This window comes from Accipiter gentilis, chromosome 12 (genome assembly GCF_929443795.1).
Source record: "Accipiter gentilis chromosome 12, bAccGen1.1, whole genome shotgun sequence".
In the NCBI taxonomy this organism is placed as follows: Eukaryota; Metazoa; Chordata; class Aves; order Accipitriformes; family Accipitridae; genus Astur; species Astur gentilis.
The window spans coordinates 8,556,604-8,582,722 of NC_064891.1; the positions used below are offsets into that span (position 1 = coordinate 8,556,604).

Sequence of the window (26,119 nt, forward strand, 5' to 3'; positions counted from 1 at the left end):
GTCTGAGGTGATAGGACCCCCAGCTGGGTACAAGTGCAGAAGCACTTTCATTGGGAGAGAAATCGACTACCGAAATGGTACCTGTGCCAGCCTTGTTCTGCTCGCACACCCAGCCTGGTAGCACTGAGCTGGCTGTTTCCAGAGGATGGGGAGGGGGGAAGGAAAAGGATAACTGTACAGGTTTGTGCTTTACTATGAAAGATTCATGAAGGGGGGTCACGGGCAGGTTTTTCCACATGTAGTGGCTTATGTCAGTTTTGCATCTGGCTTTATTTGCATTATTAGGATTAAACTAATAAATCTGCTTGAAATCCTTGATGATGGGAAATTGCCGTTTGCCAGTGCTGTGCTGCTGAGGAAGGGCTTTCTCCAAGCTGGGTGTCTGGTCTGCACAAAAGATTATAAAGCTTGTACCGCACGTTTGTGCTCTGTCGTTCTTTTCCTAGTGGGTTACCACCTGTGACTTAGCTTTTTAGATTAAGCCTCACGTTTGCCTTTATTACAGGCTTTAGCGATTTCTGTAGTACAGTGCCCAGTGTAAAATGTGTAGTTGTTAGGGAGGTTGCATCGGTTTCAGTAAAAAGTTGTTCTGTTGGCTTGCATTTGTATACAGACAATTTTACTTGAGCTTAACCCCACAGCAAAGGCAGTGTCGTCTTCTTTTGATTTCCAGGGGGACTGGGGAAGTGCTAGTCTCGAAGCTGCCCTTGAACTATGCATGACTACCTGTTCTCTTGGCTCTTGCCAGTGCTTGGGAGCCTGGCTGGGTGAACACCCCTCCACACAAACACACACACACACACTCAGGTGTCCAAAACTGTGCATGTGTTTGCTTGGAGACCACAGAAATACACTGGAGACTGAAGTGAAGGACATACAGTGAGCTCTGTTTTGAGCCCAGCTGCTTAGAAATTGTTAGCGTCTTGGTGGAAAGCCTGGCAGGGACCATGAATCCTGGTGAAGGAGGCAGAAGATGGAGGCATGAAGGGTCATCTCTGAACTTTAGCTGAGGCCACAACTAGTATTAGTTTGTGATACCAAACCTCTTAGTCATTGCCAGGCCTGCTTATAGCATTCAAGTCAGGTGGGTGTATAGCCACAGCAGTTTTAAAGTGACAGGTCTGGCTGTGCCCATGCATTTTGCTGAGAAGTTAAGTCCTGGATTTCCCCCAACTCAGGTAGGCTTTGTTACTTCAGTTGCCTCAGTAGGTGTTCCTGCCTGATGACAGGTAAAAACAAGAAAATAAAGGCCAATTGTGTGGCTGTTCCTTATTCTGAATGCCATGGAGTTAGCTGCTTTTCCAGGTCCTTTCTCCTTTGCAGCTTTTCCCTTCTAGACATCCCTCACACAGACAACATTGCTACTTTTACCCAAGGTGGTAAAATTGTAGCCTTCAGAAATTAAGTTCTGTGCCTGGCCTAAAACATGACTTTTCCAGCTAAGGAGCACCTCCCTGCCAAGTAAACTGCATTAAGGAAATCATCACAGCTTGTATAAAAAGAGTAAGGAAAGCTGAGGTGACTACAGGAATTGAAGTTCTCAGTGTAATCTGAGCTTGGTCTGGTGGGAAAGGTTGCCCAGCCTTTCGGAGGCTGGGAGCTGGGAGCTAAAATACAGCTGGGAGCCATGCAAGTGCTGTGTGGGCTTGTGAAGGGGGCACCCGGGGGGGCTCGGAGGGTCTGCCAGGAACATGTCGTGTGCCAGGGCTGGGCCTGTGGCAGGAGTTGGGGGCCTGGTGCTGACCCTGCTTTCCTGTTAGGTTTCTTAGCAAGCTGGGAATCGCACGTGAGCTCCCTACCCTCTGTGCTGGCATAGATTCTCAGCCTCTTGCCAGGATCCAGCCCTGGGGTGGAAGCTGTGCTAAAACGGTTCAGGAACCTGGTGCATCCAAAGAGCTGTGCTGTGGCCTCATTGCCTTTATAATATATTCCCAATTGCACCAATGAAACTATTTATTTTATTCCCCAGGAATTCCTGCCTCAGTAATAGAGGTGTTTGGAAAATAGGTCCCTGCAAAAGTAACTTGTTGGACAAGCTTAGTGTTAGGTGTCATTGCCTGTAATTGGGAGAAGATCCCTCCCTGCTGTGCCAAGTTCTCAGGCTTGTCTCCTGCTGGAGATCCCCACTCTTGTTTTAGGGTGATGGTGTCTGCCTGAGCTGCCTTTGGAGGTGAGAGCGCGTGGAGGGTCCGGAGGAGGGAGGAAACACTATTGCTGTCTGTCTGCTTTGTGAATGGTGTAAAGATGTTTCTATGAAAAACCCTCAGCTTTTTTAGTGCCTTGCTGGCAACCCACTCCTTTTTATTCCTGTCTGTGGATGGGTGACTTGCAGCCAGTGAACCATGAGGTGAGAACAGTCAGGGCCGTAGGAGTGTCTTGCTGATGCTGGTTTGCAACACCATCAAGATCCCCTTGAATTATCGTGCTGTGGCATGGCACAGGGCAGGGAGGCAGCATGAGGTTTCTCTGCTGTGGCTGTAGTGTCTGCAAAGCCTCATTCTGGCTGACTTGTTCCAGATGGTAGGTAGCTAGCTTAATTTGGGCTGTCTTCACTTTCTTGCTGACATGAGCTCCTCCTGAGTTAATTAGCAGATGAAGTTGATGGTACCCATGCATTGCTGTCTGCAGTCGTAGAGGTCTGATCTATGAGGGTTTAGGGGGTGGATGGGGGGGACAGGGAAAAAAAGTGATGTTTACCTTGGTGCTCACTGGGACTGCCCAGGCTCACTCCAGTAGGAGATGTGATTTTAGTCTCTCGCTTCCCTCTTGGAGACATCCACTTCGTGGAACATCTATGTGACTTTGTAGCTAGCTCTGGCCCAGGCAAAAAAAACCCCAATGGTAGTGGGAGTTGGATTTCCTTGCTGGTCTGTTTGCAGTGGAGGCTGAGGACATGTTCTGGAGAGGACAGAAATGTTCAGCTTCAGAAGGGAGTTTGGCTGTGCTGCGTAAGAGGCCTTGGTGGCCTATGCTGCGGTGGAAACTTGCAGTTCTGTAACATCTTTCACTTTGTATTACTTGTAGTTAGTCAAGAGCAGGTAGAGTGCAAGGAAAGCCTTTTCCTTTTCTGGTCTGTGAGGAGGAATAGCTCAACATAAACTCCAGTGCAGAAAATAGGTGTGGGGCAGAGTGGGACTCTCCATGTTTATGGAAGTTGGTTTACGTCTCTGGAATAAAAAGCTTATCTCTGCCACAGCCCCAAAACTGGAGCTGTGAAGCTCGCCCTTGGATTCCTTGTGACTAGAGAGTTAATCCTTTTTTCTGGTGCTGTAAATGTTTATTTGGCCATCTCTCTTATGCATTTATGGAGTTCAAACATTTTTTGAGTGTATGTTGGGCAATTGCCAGTATCCTGTCCAGGGATTCTTTATGATTTGGAGCATCACCAGTAGTGATCAATGTAGTGGTGATCAAATGCCTTTGTGATCCCACCCTTTTGCAAGTGATGGATATGGAGAGGACAGTGGGAACATTCCTGTCTGCAGGCTGCATGCGAGAAAAATGCATGTCTTGCGCTGCCTACTGAGTCCAGAAATGTTAAGTCTCTGCAGCAGTCTTTCAGTGCAGCAAAACTCAAGGCGGGTAAAAAGCCTGGTGTAGGGTGGCCTTCTGGTCCCATCTCCTCCTAATGATACCAGTGTTATGGCTGTGCTGTGGACCTAGATCAGATGTGCTTTCCTCTGGAAGAGGTCTGGCCAATTAACATTTTTGGAAAGACAAAACACAGTCTCTCAAGGCAACCACAAAAATTTGGAATTAATGAGGTGGAGGGAAGGAAGTACTTCAGCTAAAATAGGGAATTGCTTCTTGAAGGTATGTCCTATTTATGAAAATTTCTGTATAGGCTTTCCCTGTTAAAGGTGGGAAAACAAAGACTTGCAGAAGGCAAGTGGGGAATATTATTGCTGTTGGAGTCAGTTGAGAACTTGAAGTCTACGGACTAATGTTTCAAAACTGTCAGCTAAATAATTCAATAAAGCTTGACCTTTTCCTCTGCATGCAGATTCAGTTCAACTTAATTCCACTTTCAGTCCTGCTGAAGATAGAAAACTGCACGCTAAGGCAAACAACATTATTTGTAACCCTCTCTATTCTTTGATTGCTGACCTTTTCTTATTAATGATGAATGACTGCTGTGGCACCCTAGAAGAGCTTCATGTACCAGAAGGGGTTATGCACATTCCCTTTTCCTTTTCTAAGCAGATGCGAGGGCTATGACTTAACATTCAGAAAATGAGACCATACCATGAATGCATTAAAATCTGTTTTTCCTGCTTTGTTGTTGTTTGCGTTAATTTCAGAACTGTGCTCAAGTGTATGCATTGCTTGTGAGAGTAAAACTAGTAGACTTGTCTAAATCGGAAATGTTTTCTCTGGCCTTTTATTTAATATCCTTAGTGTCATATGCATGTTGCATATGAATCAAGAGGAGCTGCTCCGAGGCAGCTCTTTCAATCCAGTTGATACTGGATCAACACTTCCTTGGTGGTGCTGGACCAGTAGAGTTTCCGTGAAGAATTCCAGTGTGTATCAAGCACTTGTTGGGATGCTAAAAGTCCTAATAGGGATTTTCCAAGGAGTACGCTTACCTGCTTCATTTAGATCCTCTACTAACTCCAAGCCCAAGACAAGTTGCCAGTGCACTGACCATATGAAATCACATAGCTGAATGATGATTGGTTTTGTTTTGGTTTGTTTGGGGTTGGGGTTTTTTTGGTTTTGTTTTTTTGTTTTGGTTTTTTTTTTGTTTTTAAGTCAAGACCTGTTCATACTCACTGCTGTGGTACCTGGGCATTGAAGAAACCATGTATTTATCTGCATCGGTGTTGTCTTAGGATTTTGATATGAGGACAATTACTGTGATAAATCTGAACTCTTTAGTCCAGACTCAAGAGAACTAGTAAATAAATTATTTGAAGCTATATGCCTTTACATATACAGATCTCTGTGCCCTACTTGGAAATAGGGTCTGTGCAGACAACTGCAGCACGTGTGCAGGGCAGCACCATGCCGTGGTGTCCCCCACCTGCCTCTGAGTAAGCCAGCAGGGTATGGTATTAATGCAGATCCTGGTAGTAAGTCCCAGGGCTATTTAATTATGCAGAACATGATATGTGGCCCATTTCAGTCCTGGAACTTGCTGAATAGCAGCTGACAAAATGTGCCCTTGATGTGCAGCTACAGTTTTTCAGGAAAGAAAACACAGGGTTAAGGAACTGCAAGCCAGGCCTGCTGGGCTATGCCTGCACCACCTCGCAAGGAAAGCTGCTGCTTTTTATGTTTAGAGTGGCCCTTAATTTGATTCAGGTATTGGAACAGTGCTACCTCGTTACAGTTTTATAAGCAAGCCCTGTGGGCTGTTTTGCTTTCTAAAAATCTCTGTATTTTGCTCTGGTTGTGTTCACACCCCAAACTGGACTGGAAGTCTGGGGAAGGTTTGAGGAAAACTTGGCAATGGGATCAGATGCTCTGTTCCCGGGTTTCTGTTAATTCTACCTTCTTGTGCCCAGGGTCGGTGTCCCGGAGAGCTCCCTGCAAATGGCCTCTGTGTTAGTGTAACTGGGAGTCTCGCCAAGTTCACATATCGCACTTTCCTCTGTGTCAAGTCCTGTGTTGCGCTGTGCCTCCAGCTAAAGGCTTTTAGCAAAGTATAAATCCACTTATTTAACTGCCCGTGATGCAGCTGTTTTAGGGCTATTTTAAGTGCATGACAGTGGAATACAGAAGGAAATGGCTGTTGTTGTTGTTTTCCTCTCTGCCTTCTTGCTGGACTATATCTGTATCTGTGGTGGTGTGTGACTGTGTAGCCAGAAAGGCTGGAAAAGTGTAAAAGAACTGAGAAAAAAAAGCATTTCTAATGTCCATATAGTGATGTGCTTTCCTGCGATCTCCCAGTTACCTTCTGCCCTGCTGATCTGTGTCTCACTGTTAAGATTACATGTTCTCAAGTCTAACAAAAACTCGACCTTCTCCAATAGTTGCCAGCATAAACTGGCCTAGTGTCACAGACTGACTCGCATGCCCTATTGCTGTGCAGCAGCTGGTGGTCTGTTGGGCTGCGGTCCTCACCAAAAATATTTTGTTCAGGGCTGGTGCCTGGTTGAAAGAGGATGGCTGGGGATGCTAAAAAGGATATATTTGTATTTGCCTTTCTCCGCATGCGGCACTTCAGGAGACAAAAGGCGGGGGAATTGCAATAAATGGCGCACCATTTTTTTGAAACAGGATGAGTGGAGCGTTTCAACCTGGGGAGCCTGGCACTGAATAACAACTTGCATTTTATTTCATCAACCTCATACAAGCAGTCAAAAAGGCAGTTAGTTGCACCTCATCCTCCTGTCAGGAGAGAGATTGGCCAGAGAAGGAAAGAGCATCTGGTTCTCATTGGGCTCTGCCTTTGGATGGTCTTTATTCTTGTTTGTCACATTATGTCTTTCCCCCCCTCCCTTCCTCCTTCCTCTCCCCCCCTCCCACTTCAGTGAGTTTACAGGCCTTGCTGGAATGCACATATGGTCCTTATCATCCCTGAAGTCCAGATTTTTTTGGGGGGGCGGGGTGGTTAGCAGTTTGTGACATCAGGCACTGTTAGAGGCATTAGTCACTTTTACTCCAAATAGAAAGGTCCGTGGTTTTTGGAAACCTATGGGGGAAAATGTCTTTTATGTCAATTCTTGGCATAAATGGAACTGTTAGTGCTCTGAGCTTTGCTGACCTTTAGCCAAACATTTCGCCTGGAAGATAAATGTTCGTTCCCACTCTCTACAGCCACTTCTGAACTGTCAGATTTTGCTGACTTCCCTCTTCCCAGAAGAATGCGACTGTATCCTTTTTCTCCATCCTCCTGCTGAGTTGCTGCAGCTTGCCAATGTAAGCAATTCCCTTTGCCTCCCTGCCAATGTGCCTCAGAGGCGCGGGAACAGCGGCGGCTCCATCCGCTGCAGGGAATGCATCATTGCTGCGGGGCAGGGGCTGCGTCTCACAATTGCAAGCCACCGGCAACCAGGATATTTGGTGCTAGATGTCAGGGAGATGGGCCTCGTGCTTCCTTCCCCACGCTGCATCCGTGCTGGTGGAACTGGGATTGGGGCAGGAGTTTTGCTCAGGCAGATTTTGCAGGCATGGTGTGCGTGGGCTGCACCTGGGCAGAGGCCGGCTTGCAGTGCCTGCTCGCTGTCCCCAGTGTCATCCTGCAATTCACTTAGGGAGCCAGCCTTGGAGAGAGGACCTTTCCTTCCCCATCACTTTTGCATGTTACTGCCTGTGCTAATGTAAGCATGTCCAGCATCATGCAGTCCCCGAGGGGTGCTCTTAGGGGAACCCCTTGCTTTGTCTTGCTGGCAGCCTCCTTTGGCTAGTGATTCCCCAGTTAAAACCTCTGACCTGTATTTGTAGAGCAATATTCTGTGTGAGAAGGGGCAGCACGAGACCCACAACTACCCTTCCCCATCTGCTGCTGCCTGGTGCTTTGTTGCCCAAATTGCTTCCAGCCTTCCTCCCACAAAATAACTTTTTCTGCTATCCCGATTCTCTGGGATTAAAAGGAAAACCCAGCACATTCAAGGAGAGCTTTTTTGTATTCCTTGTGCCCTCTATGGTTACTGAGTGAAGGAGCTAACTGTGGCATAACACTTTGTTGTATTTCTTGTTGCTGGGACTAGGGAGACCTGGCTCCTTGCTATTGTTTCAGACATTGCTGGAGAGCTGGGCCAGGGGACTTACTGAACAAAACACACTCTATTGACAAGCTGTGTGCCCCTAAGCAGTTATAACTGGTGCCAGCTTTTATCCAGGAAGAGCAAGACAGTTTACTGAGATCCAGCCCTCGGGGGCAATAGCTGCAGCAGTGAGTCACTTGGTGAGTTGGTGGCAGGGCGGGAGGCATTAGCCATCCAGCATGCCTACCCCTCTGATCAATCTTCATGGCTTGCTTGACACATTCATCTACAGAATGAGGATATGTCTTCCAAAGGGGTCTGCTCTCCCTGTTGAGAGACGAGGGAAGAAAAGAAAGGGGGGGGGACGGGGACACCAGACCTCCCAGACTTAAGTAGCTTGTGGAGACATCTGCCCGAGTCTGCAGACAGCCAACAGCAGAAGCATGGAGACAGGAACTCCCCCTCCTCTGCTGGTGACACTGATGGTTATCCTAGCCTAAAAAAACAACAAAGAAGTCTTTCCTTTCTTGATTAACTGATTGATTGCTATGGGCTGTTTTCTTGTGGCACTAGCTGTGGCAAGGAGGGGAAAGGAATTGTTCTTTCTTTTCATGTTCCCCCCCTTCCTATTATACTTGAGTTCCCTTGTCCGAGAATTAAGGGTTTAACCATCACTTAAGTCTGTAGAAGGAAAGGGGTGGGAGCTGTGGGCCCTGTTTCAAGGAACTTACAGCGAGCGTGGCTCTGGCATAGGCGCTGGGAATACTTTGTGTGCTGCTGGCAGGGACCCCGGCACTTGGGTTTAATGCAGGAGAAGGTACTCCAGATCTGTCTCTTGCTGACTGCTCTTTGCTTCTGTGCTTACTGGTCTTTCCTGAGCCACTTTTCTGTCTGAGCAGACTAAAGTGTTTCTGAGGTCCCTGGCTTTGGATGCAGCATCTAAGATTACTTCAGAAATGCGGGAATGTGCGCCTAGTAATGGGGCAAAAATGTAGCTGGCCTGAGCTGCTGACAACAATAAAAGCTTTCAGAATTTCTTAAAGGTGCCTCCTAAGTCGTGTGGCCTCAAATAACTAAACACTTGCTTCATATTTGTGGTTGAGCTCAATATTTTGCATACCAGCATTTTTCCCCTCTTGAATTTGAGGCTCATTTTTGTTTTCTTTAACTCTTCGGAGGCCGTGTGAAGCTGACCCCCAGCTGCCAGGAGCAGTGGGCCTGGAGGGGCTGAAGAGGAATATTTTGCTGGCAGCCCTAAGCAGAAGGGGCTCTGCAAGGAGCTTGCTTGGGTTGAGGGAACAGCCGTCATCACGGTTAAGTCCGGAGCGAGGACAGCAGACTGGGGCCATAAGCGTGGATGTCCTTGTGGACCGTCTCTCCTCAGACTTTTGGGAGTGACGCTCTTTTTTTCTACCCAGGAGAAGAGCAACTTTGCTTTATCTCAGACCAGCTACCAGACACCTTCTGAAGTGTAAGCACATGGCTTTGCTTTGTGCAGCTTCTGGAGAAGTGATGCATTTCTAATCATGGCATCCACCTTTATACCCACCTCCCCATCTGCACACAGGCGTACTGTTGCTGACTCCAGTGAGGAAAATAAGTTTCCCCTTATCCCTGCTAGCTCTGCCAAGCCACCGTGGCTTAGGAGGAATGAGCTGATTCTCTCCTTGCACGTGCCTCGTCAGCCAAATTGTTTTATAAAGCTTCACTGAATTACATCCAGGAAAACCCGCTGTTTGCCACAGAGCATCCGCTCCAGCGTTGCTTGACCTATAAAACCTTTGCCACCAGGAGCTGTGTATGAAGAAAACCAGATCCGAAGTAGACTTGACAGGGCTCTGAGATTGCAAACCCTTTCTTGCCTTTTGCAAGGCATTTCTTTCCCCTTAAAATTAAGAGCACTAGGACATGGGGTCCTGGCAATTAATCTTTTTATAGTGATGGTATGTAGCAGACGCTGTGCCACTGGCAGCCTGTCTCTGCTTTACTTACTGCTTCCCTTACCCTGCTAGAGTTAAAACCAGCAGCTGCGATAACAGCATCTGAACGATTGTTGTTGACCCAAGAAATATCAACTGTGGGATGCCTTGTAGGTCACTCTGGAAAGAAAAGTAAAGTGATCAGCATCTTTCTCAATAAACAATCATTTATATGTTCATGTTATTCTGTAGTTTTTGTAGGGGTTAGCATACAGCTCTGGAGATTCAGAACTGCTTCCCGCTCATGCAGATGGTATGTGAAGACAGAGGGAAGATTTGCCCTATAATGTGGTGTTCAGGAAAGGAGACATGGCTGTGTCTTAGGGAAGAGTTTAAAAATAAAGACTGCTCTTGGGATGTCTTCAAGTTCTCTGACATCTGAGAACCTCCAGACACCCAAGTCTCACAGTGTATCTGGTGCAAATTGGCTGATCTCTATGGAAGTCTGTGGAGCTGCAGTTTTACCCGTGCTGATCTTGTCCATTGCTCCTGAAGCTGCAAGTGAGGAGAAGTGCTTGACAAACAGTTATTCTTTCAGCATGCCTGGAAGAGGTCAGCGCTTCCAGATACAGTGACTTGTCTGTGTCTTAACAAGGCATCTCTTAGGACTGTGTTACTGTGACTGACAGAGGAGTTGTTTTAGTTCAGGAGTGTGTTTAGGTGCAGTATTGGTGAAAGAGAGGACTTGTGCTGAACTCAAAGGCATGCTGAGCTTTGCTTGTCTTCTGAAGGAAAATGAGGAATACCTTTGGGAAGAAGTCGGTGAGGCAGGGTGATGATATGCCTTTACACTTGGGGTGAAGTGTCCGGCAGCGCTGCTGCCTTCCTTTGGAAGAAGAGCCCCGTGGCAGGAGGAATAAATCAGTGTTGTAGCATTGCTCCCCTGGCTTGTTGGGTGCACGCAGGGGCTCTGGGCTTGTCTCTGTGGGACAGGAGCCTTGGCCTATGTCAGCCTTTGACCACTCTTCAGCTGGAGGCACCCAGTTCACAGTGGGATGACTCACTGGAGATCAAAACCCAGCCCACTGACTCTTTCCAGGAGCTTGTCACAACGATTCATAGCCAGAGCAGTGTGGCCATCTGACTTAGCATTCTGTTGTTTTTAAAACACCTCTATTTTGCCAGACTGAACGCGTGAATCACTTGCCTGTTCTGGTAGTTATACACTGAGCAATCATGCTTGTTGCTCTCCAGCAGAGGCTTCCTTTCTGTGTGGATAAAATCTGAGCTCGTGGGCTACTCTTGAGTTTGTAGTGATTTCAGTCCTTGCACCCTCCCCGGGCAGCCTGAGGGTGAAGACCGTAGCACTGTTGAGCTCATAAAGCCAGAACTGCCCCATCCAATGCAATCAGGCTAATCTGTAAAATTGCCCATTGTGATTTTGCCCACTGACATCCTTGGCAGACCTGTGCCTTGGCTAAAGGGGCCGCAGAGCCTCATGGGGGGTCCTGCAGCTTCCAGCCTGCTGTGGGGAGAGCAGAGAGAGGGGTCAGGGTTTTGTCCTTGTGTTAGCATCCCTGTAGTTACAGAGCAGGAGTAAGCTATCCCTTTGAAGAGGGTGAAAGCAAGAGCAGAAGCCTAGCTGCAGTGGTAAGAGGTTATGCAGTGTGCACAGCTCCCTTTAATCCTTCTTCTCAGAGAGGAGCAGCCTGTGTCTCTCCCAAAAAGGTGCTGGCTCTCCCAAGTCCATCTACGTGCACTGGAACTGGCTGTTATGTTGCATGATGCTTTAATTTGTGTGTGGAGGGAGATATTTAGAAACTCTAGTCCCTTTGGCTCTCTTGCCTTGTTCAAAATGCATATCTGTGATACTTCTGTAGAAATGCACATATTTTCTGTATCCGCTCTACTCAATGAGAAGTGCTGCAGTCTGGGGAATACTGAGGGAGGTGGAGACTTGGGTTTGCGTTTCATCTCTGCCCATGCCTTGGGCCTCTGAGCTTTTCATGAGTGTTTTTGTGTTTAGGGCAGATATCAGACTACACTTCTGCCTCATGTTATGCGGCACAGCTTGTGAAAAATACTTGGCATTGAAAAGTGTAGAGATAGTTTTTGTTTTTTCCACTGTTGATATTTGCCACTTATAGGAAAAAAAAGAAAGGAGAGGTATGCAGCAAAAAATAACTGACACAGATGCAAGAGATGAGTCTAACTCCTGTTCCTGCTGAGTAACTGATGATGAGGCAGTACTTGCTTTCCCAAAATATATCGGGGAAAGAGATACTGGTGCTGCGCTGAGAGATGTTCAACACCCACCACTTTCTGTGAAGCCTGAGAGTCATGGGCACCTACTGCTTTCTGGGATCTGCTCCGAGCTCCCTTCACTTAATCATAAACCCAAGCCCACTGGTGTTTTAAAAATACTAATGTTACAAATATTTAATTTAACCCATTCACATCATGCATAAATCCCAGCGTATCCTTCCATTGCCTGGGGCTTTTCCTGGAAAGTCACTGTTGTGGATAAATGAGGTGATGGTCTTTTTCATGGTGGTGTTTTTTTGGTTTTATTTTTTACCCAGCTTGAGTGGAGGAGATCGCATCTCTTAACCACCTTAAGCTTCTGTGGTATGGTGCTGGTGAATAGTTATCCAGTATATGGAGGGATGGAGGTGAACAGTCTGGTATATTGGCCTTAAGCCTTCAGACAAGCCTGGTTCAGGTGTTAAGAGAAGGCTTAGGTACCTAGCACAGGTGTCAAGCTGCATGTACCAGCATGGCAAAAAGGAGCCTTTTGCCCCTTTGTGCCATATGGTGATGGCACAGACTTAGACATTTTGACTTTGAGATGTTGCCTTTCTCCGAGTATTTCTGTATTTGTTTTTTCTTTAAGTCTGACTGGTATTTTCATCAACACTCTGCCCAGATGTAACTTATTTTTTCCTGCAGTTGATGGCAGGGCTGTGTGTTTTGAGGAGGGAAGTCAAGATGTTCAGCAATTGTGCAGAGAGTGGGAAGTCCTCCTCCGCTTTTGATTCTTATTTTAACAACTGAAGAGTGTCTTTTTCCATGTCTGGTCCAAAGCCCACTGATTTTGTGGAAAAGAAACTGGTGCTTCCGGCATCTTTAAACCAGGCTGAGGCTGCCCACGACTGTAATCTAGCTCAACAGTATGGTCTCGGTGGAGTGACTCTGCTGGAAATGTTTGGGTTTGGATAAAAGTTAGAATCTTAAGTTAAGGACAACAAACTTTCGGAGAAAAACGTCGTGTGAAATAACAGCAGAGCTAGGTCTACCGAGTTGGTGGGGGTTTTCTGTTTGTTTGTTTGTGTTTTTTTGTTTTGTTTTTTTTATTTATCTGTGCCCAGGATGTTGGCATAACTGCAATTTGCCAGGGAATAGATAACTGGGCTGGCTTCTTTTTCCAAGCCTCTCTGTGAATTACTGTACAGCTGTTGTGGATAAGTTCTAAATATAATCTTGGAGTTGATTCAGACCTCCCTTCTGCGAGGTCTGTGCTGCCCCATTACCCTCCACAGAACGGCCTTGGGGTGTTTGATGTTATCAGCTCAGGCCCCCCAGCAGTGTGGAGGAGGAGAGCGGGTCACCAGGGGTGACTTGCACCTCTGGGGTGCCTGGCCTGGCTGTTTTCCTGCTGTGGACGTGGAGGGGCAGCACAGTGGGCTTTGTAGGTCACGCAGGAGATGCCAGGAACGGTGCCCTGCTTTCTCCCCTCGTGTCAGATGAGGTTATTTGTAAACCAAGGCATCTGCAGAGCAGCGTGCGTGGTTTTTCCCTTCTGGTCAAGGCTTGTGAAAGCTGGAAAGAGTTTTAGCTGTCTTTAGAGGTGCTGTTGCCATCTAAGCTATGTCCTACCGTGGCCATGCCAAAGGGCTGCAGCAAAAAGTGCAAGAGTATTGCATTTCCCTCTCACTGCTGGGAGAATAGAGCAAGTCTGAGGAAGCTCCTCCTTCCCTTTGGCAAACTGAGCTGAGGAGAGCAGGAGCTTGCCCCTCTGCTTGTCTGCACAGGTTTCTCTCAGGAACAGATTTTGGAGTTGCAACTAGGACCGCATCACAGCCCGTGTCACTCTTTCACGTGCTCTTTGGGAGAGCTGGCCTCACTGGGTGGTTTGGGGAAGCTCCCGCGCTGCTGGGGGAGTCTTGAAAGGAGAGGTTGGCTGGTTTCTGCCGTAGAGCTGTACAGTGGACACAGAGGAGGCAGACTCAGCTGCTTCAACTATTAAAGAAGAATTGGTCTGCTTGCAGCTATGACCACATTTCACTGTGTGTTTTCCAGGTGTCTGCCCAAATAATTGTCGGGTAACCCTAGGGATATGTGATGCTGAGGCCTCAGAAACCATGTTTGGGTGTTGCAAATTGGTACAGGATCATGGTTTATTAGTGGCAGGCATGGAGAAATGGTCTGGTGGTGTTTGCATGCCTTGGGGTTGCGGATCTTTTAGCACCTGAGTCCCACAGCAGAGAGCTGGATAGAAGTAAAAGGAGAGCATGTTTGGGAGGCAAACCTAAGACAGGAAGATCCTGTGTACTGAAAACTCATGCGTCATTACACAGTTCTGACAGGACTAGGCACAGCCTTCTTCCCTGACAGGGGATTGCAACCCTGTTAAATGCCTTTCTTCTTGGTCTTACAGAATGATGACCTTAGGAACTTGTCCCTCTCTGGCCACGTGGGCTTTGACAGCCTCCCTGATCAGCTGGTCAACAAGTCAACGTCACAGGGCTTCTGCTTCAACATCCTCTGTGTGGGTAAGTCATCCTGCACCACTGGACGGTCAGCTCATGACAAGAGGTGCACGTGTATCTGCAAATTAGCACCTTTTCCCTCCTGCAAAGGGTAAGATCTGAGTCAGTGGGGACCATAGTGGCAGGGAAGTGACAGTTTCTTCCCAGAGCTGCTCCAGGGTAAAATCTAGTATCCCTCTTTTCCCTTTCTCTACCCTGTCCCCCGAGTCAAAACATGGAAATTTCTAGCTGTTGAAATCTACCCTTTTGATCATTCTGTGGTTCTGCTTTCCCCAAGGGCTGCCCATAAGGAAACTGAGCTAACTTGGGAACCAAATGTATTTTTAAAAGAATGTTAGCTTAAATCTGCCTTTCTCTGGGTTGGGCGCAGAGGCTGTTTCTCAATAAATTGCATTACTTCCCTTCCAGGCTTTGCCTGCCTGTCTTGCTATATTCTTAGTTTTTCCAGTTGGAAACAATGCCATTTTTAGTCTCCAAATGATGTACTTGAGAACAAAGCCTTGTCATCTGTTCCCTGCTGTATTTCATCTAGGTGCTGCAAGTTGGTTTTATAGCCTGAGTTACTGTGTTACTTTTCACAAATTGTTCAGAGGGTCAAGTATGGGGAGGCAGCTTCTCTTTGCTATAGAGAGATGCTGCTGTCTCGGTACTCTGTGGATATTACGCAATTGGAAATCCATTGCTGGGCCCTAGGGAGCTGTGTGCCAGAACGGCTTTGACCTACTTATTGGTGGACCTCTTCAAGATGCCCTCAGACTGTGGTTCTGTCAGTTGATAAAAATGGTGGGGTTTACTCTTAATTTGTCAGAGCAGTCTACAAACATCATCTTTCCGTTCATTGTTCATGTAAGCCTGCAAGAAGGGAGTATTGTGCCTTCTAATTAGTTACATTAATTAGCTGGAAAAACCCCACAACCCTCTGACTGTAATTTTTCTACAGCAAGTTGAGAATTTCTGTCTGCAGTGCAGGCTGAGCTGTCTGAAAAGAAATCTGGCAAACAAACTAGACTCCTCTCTGTAGCTTTGCATGTTGAAGAACGATATAAGAGAATAGTTGTACTTCTGCACACTCAAGCTACCAACTGTCACATGACTCTCCTAGCAGCATGAAACCATTTAAAATTCAGCAGGAAACAGCCTGATGAGCAGGCAGCTCTTTGACCAAAATGGCATAAATTAATTGCCTTTTTCTCTTGCAGTAAATATTCATCTCTTAGCATGACTTGATATGTCTCCATTAACATAGCAATTTGGTCCAACTCTTTTCTCTTGTAAAATGTGCTCATCAACCACTTTTCACCCCAAATTAAAATTTCACATGAATTGCTGCAGTTGTCCAATGAATAGAAATCTCCCCCTTTAAAAAAAAAACAACTTTTGAAATTGTGTTTTGAGAAGGGACACAATTAATGTTGGCATTGTAATGTGAGATTTATAATTGTGGTGTGCGTGGGTAAAATGCTGCAAAGCCCATCTAGCACAGTGTGCAGCAGCACTGCATTCACATCAGGAGCTCACTAAAATATGTAGTTTCAGAGACTAACAGTCTGTGCCATCAGTTCAGGACTGATCTTTTCATGTGGGTTATGGTCTATGTGGGCCTAGATTTTGAACTATAATGTCATGTATACTTTCTGTCTTCCCCCTTTTTCATTTTTTCATTCCTTTTTAAAAGCTTGCTTTATGTCCTGCAGCTTCCCAATGTAGGAATGCTGTGACAAGCATATCTCAGCTCGATCATTTTACTGGGCTGTAAGTAATCACTTGCCTTCCTGAGCCTAGCATGAAAATGGTCAAAGTCAAAGCCAGCAAAATGAACTGTCATGTATCACAGAGCAACAGGCAGTTGCAGTAGTGGTATTTGTTTCTGTGGACACAAATACTAAATGGTTTCCTGAGGTCCTCTAAGTGGAGGTTTTGCATATTTTGAGGGAGATTTTCATGCTAGGAGCGCTGCGTGCAGCCCAGAGAGATGCTTGAGGGCAATCCCAGGTGCATGTTCTCCTATCCCATCTGATATTTTGCATTGCTTTGCTATTACTCACTTCTACTTAAGATTTTGGGGGGTTTAAGAAGTTAGAATAGGACCCCCTCACAAGCCTGACCTGCAAATGCCAGAGCTGCATACTGCAGTCCAGGAGGTCTGTCCCAAATTCCAGCATCTCTTTGGTTGGAGCAACTTCGGAACATTACCTCAGCTCAGCCTCTGCTCACAGCATGGGCAGCAGTAGCAGTTTGAGAGTGTAATTGCTAAGCAAACACTTTTGACTTAAAAATGGGATTTAAGCTAATGCTTTCATCCACATTAGTAATTGCACTGGGGATTAGTGAACCTGTAACAGTTTTCAAAGTTAGTGTTTAAGCAGTGTGCTATTTTAGATTTTTTTAAAAACTTTTAATGTATTTGTCTCACATTTTCATTGTCCAAGCTGCACTATGGGTTTTTGTGATCCTCTAGGCAAAGGAACAGAACTGAGCTGGAAAAAAAAAAGCAGCATAAAAACATGTAAAGAATCAGATACCTCCTTGGGAATCAAACTCGGAATTAAGAGAATTTACAACTTCTGTAAAGAAAATTATATCAGAACTAGGAGTTAGCCTACGCTATTAAAGGGAGAGTTAAGTATTTCTCAAGTAAGAATGGCTTCTTGCTGTCCTGAATACAGGTGTTGCTCGCAAGGTTGTGAGGTTGGGGTTGTTCGTGCCATCAAGCAGGAGAGAGCCTGCATCGCTGGTCAGGTCATACCAATGTAAAAACCACGGCCAATAGCTGAAGACCGCTGGAAGCAAATGCTTTCATGGGAAAGGAATGATTATTTGTCTCTCTTGCACTGCCAGTGTAGCAAGTCCAGTAACAGGGTTCTAGCAGCAGAAGGCATTTGTTGGTTCATCATGGAAGGAGTCCTTTCCTTTTTTCTAGGAGGGGAACTCACTTGGCAAATGTCTAAGTAACTATTCTTAAAACTGTTGTGGTTTTATTTTTTAATTTTTTTTCTTATTTTTTTTCTCCCCCCTTCCTTCGAGTTTAGTACTTCAGGGAGTCTCATGCACCTCAGCCCATCCTCTCCAATTCCTCCGTTTCCCATGGGAAATGTTAACAAGAATATGACTGGAAAAGACTGTGTACCTCTCTGTATTTGTGAAATTAGCCCCTTTCATTCCCCAAAATAATGAAAAATCCCCGAGTTCAGTGGTGCTTAATATCTCTGGTGGTGCCCCTTTCGGTGTCCTTGCCTGTGATTGTGGTACACTGCCCTTGAAAACCCAGCCCACAGATTTCTCTTGCCATTCCCAGCCCAGCAGCCTAGCTCTTCACCTGCGGGTGATGACTTTTAGCTTTGAAGGCATTTGGCTTATCTTGGTGTCTGTCAGGATAGCAGCTTTTGCATAGCGGGGGCTCATTTTGGATTCACATCCCCAGCATGTGGTGCTTTGATCGGGTATGCCTGCGAGGTGTGCTGCAGAGACTCAGGCAGTGTGACCTGTGGAGGAAATTAGTTGGAGCCCAGCAGCAGAAACCAGAGCTCCTGTCACCTCCCAATATCCACAAAGTCCCTGGTTCAGTCCTGGGGGATTGGTAAAGATGGGGACTGTCTCAAAAGACATCTGTTCCTGCAAGGATTATTTTGCTTAGCCATGTGCATGTAGCCTAATTCCACTGCTACCCAAGTGGAATAACTCCTTAGCCGGGCAAATGTACCTGAGAATGAGATGAGGAAAAGCAATCGGACCATACTAACGTTGCCTTTGTCTGCTCAGGCGAAACTGGCATCGGCAAGTCAACGTTGATGGACACTCTGTTCAATACCAAGTTTGAAAGTGAACCTGCAACGCACAACGAGCCTGGTGTGAGATTGAAAGCCAGGAGTTACGAGCTCCAGGAGAGCAATGTCCGTCTGAAGCTGACTATTGTTGACACAGTCGGATTTGGTGATCAAATTAACAAAGATGACAGGTAAACTTATTTCTGTCAGGAGGAGGAATCCCTGCTGTGGTGTGCTCCGAAATTAGAAGGGCCTGTCCCTGTGTGGGGAGTAGGTCCCTCGCTGTTCCTGGGGGTGTTTCCTGATCCAGGTGTGGCAGCTAGCATCACTTGCCCCATGAGACGGGTAGAAGTGACGAGAAACTGAGGTGAAGAACAAACAGATCAACTAGGCTACAGAACTGAAATGATGTTTCTGCCCTCCTTGCCTCTGTGAGGCTTACTTGAAGTCTCTATTTGAGTTGAAACATGTTAATATTTGAAAGCAGGAGTTCAAATTGCAACTTTAGATTGCATCTTTTAGGGAGCCGTAACTTAGATCATAGCTCCTGTTCACATCATCCCACAATGTTCAAGTTGAAATGGATTTTACTTTAATATTGTACCTAGGTGCTGATTTTCATGTTGTGTGCATGAAATAAATTGTCTGGGTAGCCTACACAATCCCATGTCCCTCCATGCAGACTTTTGCTGTAGTGTGAAAACTAGTCATTCTGTGATCATGGCTAATTAATGGATTTCCTATATCTTAGAGCTATGCATTCCCTCATCGCAGTAATCCCAGCTTCCTCTGGAGGGTTCTTTGCGATCCTCTTCTCTGCACCTTGCCAAGTGAGGGGCACGCTGCCTGTGTGCTGACCAAAAGCTATTAGGGCATTAGGTAGATAGAGAGCGTAAGCTCCTTGAAAAAGCAAGCTTAACATCAAAACATCCACCAAGATCCCCATTAGCATGGAGACTGAGTGTGTTCTGCTTCTTGTTCCATAAGGAAAACTCTGTAGATTTTTAAAAGAAGGATTTTACAATGCTTTATTTCTGTAACGCTTCCTTGCTGCTTGACCTGACACCGAAATGCAACTGTTGCCCTTGATTTGGGTCTCCTGCTCCTGACTACTGCTAGAGAGCCAAAATGGTGAGAGGCACTGTTGCTGGCTGGAGGGAGAGCTCTGCATGTCAGATGCTGCCATATGCTCTCCAGCGAGAACAAAAGCCACTCAGAGGAGGAGGGAGGAGCAGGTACTCAGAGCAGGGATGCTCTGCAGCTCTTTACTGCTGGGTCACTTTGCATTTGCTTCATTTGGCAGAGCAGAGGTGCCAGCAGTATTGGTGGTGAAACCCCACCAACTTCTTTCTTGGGTATTTCAAGAGAGGGGCAGTCACAGGGCAGCAGGGTTTAGGGAGAGCTTTTGTCCTGCTGTGTTCTGACTCGTATGGCTGCAGTGGGTGGTGATTTTCTCTATGCTCCTGCTTTGAGTCCTTGCAGTCCTTTTTTCCTCTGCTTTTTTATGGTGCTTTCTCTAATATGATCTCCCAATGTAAGGCCTTACCGCTTTCTTTGCAACGTGCCTCTGTCTGAGGTTTCGGGGATCTCATCGTCACCAGCAGAATTTCCAAAAGCAAAGAAACTGGAGCAGCAGTCATGTTACAAACCCACCTACTGATATTCTTGATACCCTCTCTGCCTGCAAATTAACAAGCAGTGCTCAGTACTGTCTCAGGGGTCTCTGGTGTCAGCAGCCCTCATGCAGCACTGGTCTGTCTTTTGCTATAGCTCTGGGTAAATTGAGCAAGAGCCTGCTCTGCTTCACCAAGGGTTTTGAGCAACTGCTCAAACAGCTGCAATGGCATCTGGAGCAGAGGGGCCAGACCAGAGCCTTGCTGGCTGCCTGTCAGAAGGGTGTTTCTGGAGGACCTAAAAACTCCTGACAGCCTATTTCCTCCTCACAACTGCTTTTGAGGGAGGGCATTAACAGTGCTGTGAATGCAGTGTTTGAGGCAGTGGCAGTGTTGGCTTGGTGCCTTGGTCTCGGTGCCCTCCTTAGAGAGCTTCCCTGGGCTGGAAGTCCTGAGGCTCTCCTTGGTGGAGGGGAGGAACTGAAAAGTTTCCTTTCCAGAAGCACAATCAGTTAGTCAGATCAGGGCACGTTACACTGCACCAGTTATTTGTTCTCCAACAGAATGGTCCCCTGCAAGTACACGAACAGTGCAGTTTTCTTCTGAGCTTTGCTCACAAGCTTCAATTCCTGAAAAGTCCCTTTTATCCCCTTGTGAATTTCCCTTGCCTCTTTTAAGATCACAAACAATCTTTTGGACAAGCTAGGGTAGGTGGTACTTTCAGGTTTAAATTTTCTTCTACTGGATGCTTCTCGGTGACATTGGCAGAGCAGCAGCTCTGACTTTAATTGGAGAGGCTGCAAAATACATTCTTTTTTAGGGTAGCAGTCGTGTGTGATTGCCACGCAGCTAAAGTCCAGGGTCTCTGCCACTTTATCTTGCTATTATGTCCATAATACTCTCCCTGTGCACCAAGTAGAAACACACGTTTGCTAGGGAGAGACTGTAGGTTGGGTGGGGAGGGTCATAAGAGCAGCACTTGTCCCATAATGTACAGAGCACCCATGAAGCTTCTTGAGTGTCGATCAGTAACCTGTGTTGTCCCAGTAGCGAATGCCCTGGTTTTCTCTGTGCCACATTTTCTGTCTTCAGCTACAAGCCTATAGTAGAATATATCGACGCACAGTTTGAAGCCTACTTGCAAGAAGAGCTGAAGATCAAACGATCCCTGTTCAATTACCACGACACCAGAATTCATGCCTGCCTATATTTCATTGCACCAACTGGACACTCGCTGAAGTCCCTAGACTTGGTCACCATGAAGAAACTCGACAGTAAGGTACTTGCTGCTCATGTTATGACCCTCGCGTGGCCCTACTAGTGCTTTCATGATCTTGCCACAGGCTTAGTTAAACCTGTGCAGAAAAATACTGTCTGCTTTTAGCAGTGGGGAATTGCAGAGATGCTGTGTGAAAACTTTACCTTGGGCTAGCTGTTAGAATGGGTTGTTATTCACTGATTCATACGCTGCAGAAATTTATTAAAAGTTTGGCCTCCTACCCTCTTCCAGTCCCATCTCGGGTTTGGAAACTTGGCCGCTTGCTCCACAGCTAGGCTGTGAAGTTAGCAATCTGAGAGCAGGAACCTGTATTTGTGAGGATGCATTAGGAGACTGATGTTCCTTTTGCTTTCCTGTGGGGTAACACTGAGTTCAGTGACAAGTTTGTTTACAACTGAAAGATCAGTTGGCTGTTGAAAAAGAGTGAAAGTGTGTTTTCCTGCTTAAATACATGAATAAAAATGAGAGGTTGAAATTCAACTCTGCTAGCACTCAAAAACATGGTTGATATTTCTATTTCACTTTGTCCAACAGATTAATTAGGTTCTTGTACAAAACCTGATTTTGTAAGTGTGTATAAGATGAGAAACACATCTGAAACACTTCAGGTCATCTTACTAATCAATGAAAAACAAATCAAAATACTGTGTCTGCATGCTCTGACTGCATCCAGCTAGACACAAACAGTGATTTGATCTTCTATGGCAAATGTAGTGTTGTTCTAACCATGATCTGATAAACAAGAACAATCTGAATAAATACGTTACTCAGCATGTGCTTTTTCAGTTATTCTCCTGATTAGCAAGAATGGGAGCCAAGCTCAGTTTAAACCATGGCGTTTTACTAGACACTTGTAAGAAGATTTAATTTCTCTTCTTCTAGGGAAAATAACGGAGGTACAAATGTAAACCCTGAGTATTTAACCCTGAGCTCTCTCTGTGCTTCTTTACATCATGATTAAGCAATTTAAATCAGTCCACCTTGCACCTTTGGCTCACTGGATCCTGATTCTGCAGAAGATAAATGATGACAAGGGTTCTTTATTTCCTGGAGTGGCCTACTGGGTTTGATGCAGTGATGGAGAAGGATCCCTGCCCTATTCAACTTAAAATAGGGTTATGAAGATTTACCCAAAGTGAGCTAATTGGCATTTGTGTTCTATCTTTTGGCAAAGGGGGATTTAATAATTCCAGACCATCCTCTGAATAGAATTAAGCAATGTAATATAAGAGGATTTTCAAGTACTGTAGTTAAAATCCCTTTATATAAGTCAATATCAACATCTTCACTACAATTTGTCTGCTGTTGCAAGGAAAAGCAAATCCTGCAAGATCAAAAGCAGAAATTGTCCAGCTGGAGGGAGTAGAAAGGGAAAGCAAGCAGGATTCCTCCTCCTAATGCATTCTTGCCCTCTCCCAGCAAAGCAGATGCTTGTGCAGTGCTCGCTGTGCATCAGTCTGCTCAGCTACACTGGGGGTACAGTGCTGTCTCCCCTTGGCTCCTAGATGGTGTTGCTTTTTGCCATCCTCCTGCTGGTGTTGCAAACAGCCTGTCTAGGGAAGAGAGTCCGTAACTTATTTTCCATTTCTGCGTTAACTCCATCATGCGGTTCCTTTGGATGATTGTCTTAGAGCTGTGCTGGGACAAGTCAACCCTAGTCCTGCAGTACAGTGGTGTATGGGAGCGTGTGAGGGCATGTGGGTGGAGGAATTGTGCCTGTGTTACTGCCAGCCTCCACCCTGTGTGTAGCGTGGCTGGATATGGACCATCTGCTTCCACTTCCAGTGGGTAACAGCAGCACTGCTGCCCACCCCGGTGTCCCTGATAACAACACCCGAGCAAACGCCCATGAGAGGCTATTGTCTGAGGATGTCACTTGCAGTAATCCAGCCTGCTGCAGCATGGAGGAGAAGTGCTTAGATGGTAATTTCCTTTTTTTTGGAACAGCTTGTAATAATTTATGACAGCATTTCCTGTCCAGCCAATTTGGATGAGGAGGGGAATACGACAGGACAGGAAATAGCATGTTGCCAAATTGCACTTGACTTCTTTTTAAGGTCATCATTGCTGCTGCCTGAAAATTCAAAGGCAGCAGTGCTGTCAGCAGCAGCCCCAGGGAAGGTCTTCTGCTGCGGGGGTGCTGGCTGGTGCTACTTACAGGGCTGTTGCTGCAGGATGCATGCTCTCCGTCCTCTCCCAGTGATGCAGCATGTACAGTCCTGTATGTGGGGGTGCTGTCTCTGTTTTGCAGGTGAACATCATCCCCATCATTGCCAAGGCTGACACCATTGCAAAAAACGAGTTGCACAAGTTCAAGAGTAAAATCATGAGCGAGCTGGTCAGCAATGGCGTCCAGATCTACCAGTTCCCAACAGATGAAGAGACAGTGGCTGAGATAAATGCCACGATGAGCGTATGTTGGTTTTTGGGGGGGGTTTGCTTGCCTTGGTTTGCGTGGGCCCATCCTTGGTGGTAGGGCACGTTGTACCGTGTTTCTTTTGGCTTTAAAACTGCAGTCTAAGCACAGATAGCAGGCTGGCCAAAAGGCTTTTTGAGCTGGAGATACCTGTCACACATGGGCTGCCTGGCCTGATGAGCTTCATTGTCTGACAAACGATTCTCCTCTGAGCGTTTTTTTCATATCCTTCCCCTACTGCAGTATTCCCATCTCAGGAAAGGAAGAGGATGGGAGGCAGGGCCCTGATGCGGTTAGGGCAAAGGGCTGGGGTTTGGGTTTCCTGTCCCAAATGACCACTTGTCGCTTACTGGGGGGTGATTCACTTCTGCCTTTGTTTCACTTTCCGGTGAGAGCGGGGGGTGCCATCAATGATGTTCCAGCTCTCCCAGCACGGCCAGTGGCCATCAGCAGCAAGGACTCTGGCTTTTATCTCCTTTTCCTTTCCTTTAGCAGCAGGGGTGGAATTTGAGGGCAAACAGGGATAGGGTAGACCAAATGTTTTAGTGGGGTTTACAGAGGGAAACAACTGTTCCCCATGGGCCTGACTTGGAGTGCAAGGGGAAGAACCTGAGCTCAGGGTTTCTGGCAGGGACGTGCATCACGGCAGTGCTGACAGGGCCCTTGAGTGGCTTTAGCAGGGCATGTAACACCCAAGAGGATGTGCCAACGCCAAAGTGCACTCAACAGCAAGTGCAAGGATGAGGTTGAGTTATCTGTGTTTTTACACGGAACCGAGGCATTAAGATTAAGCAATTTCCTTGCAACTTGAAGGCTTTTTTTTTTTTTTTTTAGTTTCCCTGCACAACTGCTTGTAGATGGGCAATTGTTGCATCCAGCTGGATATCAGACCCTCTCCAAACCTCTGTATTGCCTCTTTTCCCTGTCTATGTTGTGTTCTCAGCAGGGAGAAGCTGGCACAGAGAAGGGACGTGGTTCTGCCAGTGTGCAGTGTGTGTTTTGCCTTCCTCTGGTGCAGCCCTGCTGCTGGGAAACTCCTTTGCCAGTTAATCGCATCTCCTCTGCAGCTGAGCTTCTTCCCCTCCCACCCAGCCTGTGACCACGGCTTGGCCGACATGGCATCCGCTCCCGGAGCTTGTGCCCAGCCCTTTTGGATGCTGTTGAGGCAGGGAGAGCACCATGGGGGTGGGCTGGTGGCAGAGGCCAGCTGCTTCCTGGCAGCAGCCACACTTCTGGGAGTACATCCCAGTTTGTCACCACCACACCCCTGGAGAGACTGGGACGTAGCAGAGCTCAGTGACTCAGACGCATCGGCCCAGGGCTGGGTCGACTCTGCTCTTCCCCTTGCTCACAGCTTTGCCCTGTTTAAGAGGAAGTATTAGCAGTTATTTCTAGCAGCAGAAACCCCCGGAATTTTTAGCCTACCTTCCTTGGAAGAATGTACTTAATTTTCTTTTTTATATTGTTTAACAGGTTTTTTGTTGTTTTTTTTGGTTGGTTTTTTTCCCCCCTCAGTGTTTAAATTCAATTCCAGTTTGTAAGACTTCTTCTGTGCTTAATATAGTCATGCTTTGTCATTACAGGAAGCATAGGTACATCTCTTGTACTTTTAGGACTTCAGAATTTTGGACTTTAAGTCTGAGCATGTCTCTCATCCAGATTGTCCTGTTGCTCTTTCTAAAACAGCAGATGAGTTGCAAAGGCATTTAAGCAACTAAAATCTAGCAGAGCTGGCACAGTAAACAGCTTGCTTCAGAAACAATCCCTGGCAAGGCAACAAAGGAAATCCTGAAACCTCATTGTCCCTTTCCTTTTGTAGGTCCACCTTCCTTTTGCTGTAGTTGGCAGCACTGAAGAAGTGAAGATCGGCAATAAGATGGCAAAAGCCAGGCAGTACCCCTGGGGTGTTGTGCAGGGTATGTTACCGAGAGCACAAATAAGACTGGATCATCCTGTCTCTTTCTGATGACGGATGCATTGATCTCTGGATGGTCCTTATCAAACATGGAGGCGGTTTGGTGGTGGGGTGGTGACATCAGCCTAGCCATTGGTTTTGTGAGAGCAGTGTAAAATTACTAGGAGATGTTAAATAATGAGTTTGAAACATGAAAACTTACCGTTTTCTGTTCCTTATGCTTTTCTGCCGTCAAAAAAGCGTGAGCAATGGGGAAGGTTTGGGTAGCTCAGTGGTTCAGGTTGGACCTTGCACAACAAGCCTGAATGCAAACATGTAGCTGGGGGATTTTCCAGGGAGGTCAGCAGGTGCTCTGCCTTCTCAGCTTGAAGTGGGAGTGGAACTAATTCAACACTGACTGCTTGGTATGTCTTGTCCTGGTATCCTCAACTAGTGGACATGCAGCTTAAGTATGCAACCCCACATAAAGTCACCCAGAAGCTCGTTTCTGTTGGAGAGCAGAGTTTGCCTAGGGCTGCGTTTGCAACCCAGGCTGTACCAAAGCTGCCAAAGATAGGGCTGGTCCTTGCTTTCCCAACCAGTGCTGAGAAGTATAGGGTTTGAGATGGTGGTGGTCTGCTTGTGGCTTCAGCTGTGTATCCAGTTGGAGAATGGCCCAGCAAGCTGCAGGGGAACGTTTGCAGGGCACTTCTGCAAAACTCACTGAGTTTTTCTCAGTAATACAAGCTGATCTTGAAGCAGCTTCAGACTTAACTGTCTTCAGCTGTGTACACCAGAGGGTAATACTGG

General features: G+C 46.5%; 1 protein-coding gene across 13 annotated transcripts in view; it reads left to right on the forward strand.

The window, feature by feature from the left end:
- SEPTIN11 (septin 11) overlaps positions 1–26,119 on the forward strand; it is a 73,460-nt gene that overhangs the window by 16,290 nt on the left and 31,051 nt on the right. For all 13 annotated transcript variants that reach the window (XR_007507881.1, XR_007507885.1, XR_007507887.1 and 10 more), the window contains exons 2-6: positions 14,232–14,346; positions 18,103–18,298; positions 20,813–20,999; positions 23,251–23,412; positions 25,235–25,331. Coding sequence is in view for 6 of the 13 variants with exons in the window: in XM_049815490.1 (XP_049671447.1) it covers positions 14,232–14,346; positions 18,103–18,298; positions 20,813–20,999; positions 23,251–23,412; positions 25,235–25,331 (757 nt within the window). In the remaining 7 variants the exon portion in view is untranslated. The remainder of the gene's footprint in view (positions 1–14,231; positions 14,347–18,102; positions 18,299–20,812; positions 21,000–23,250; positions 23,413–25,234; positions 25,332–26,119) is intronic.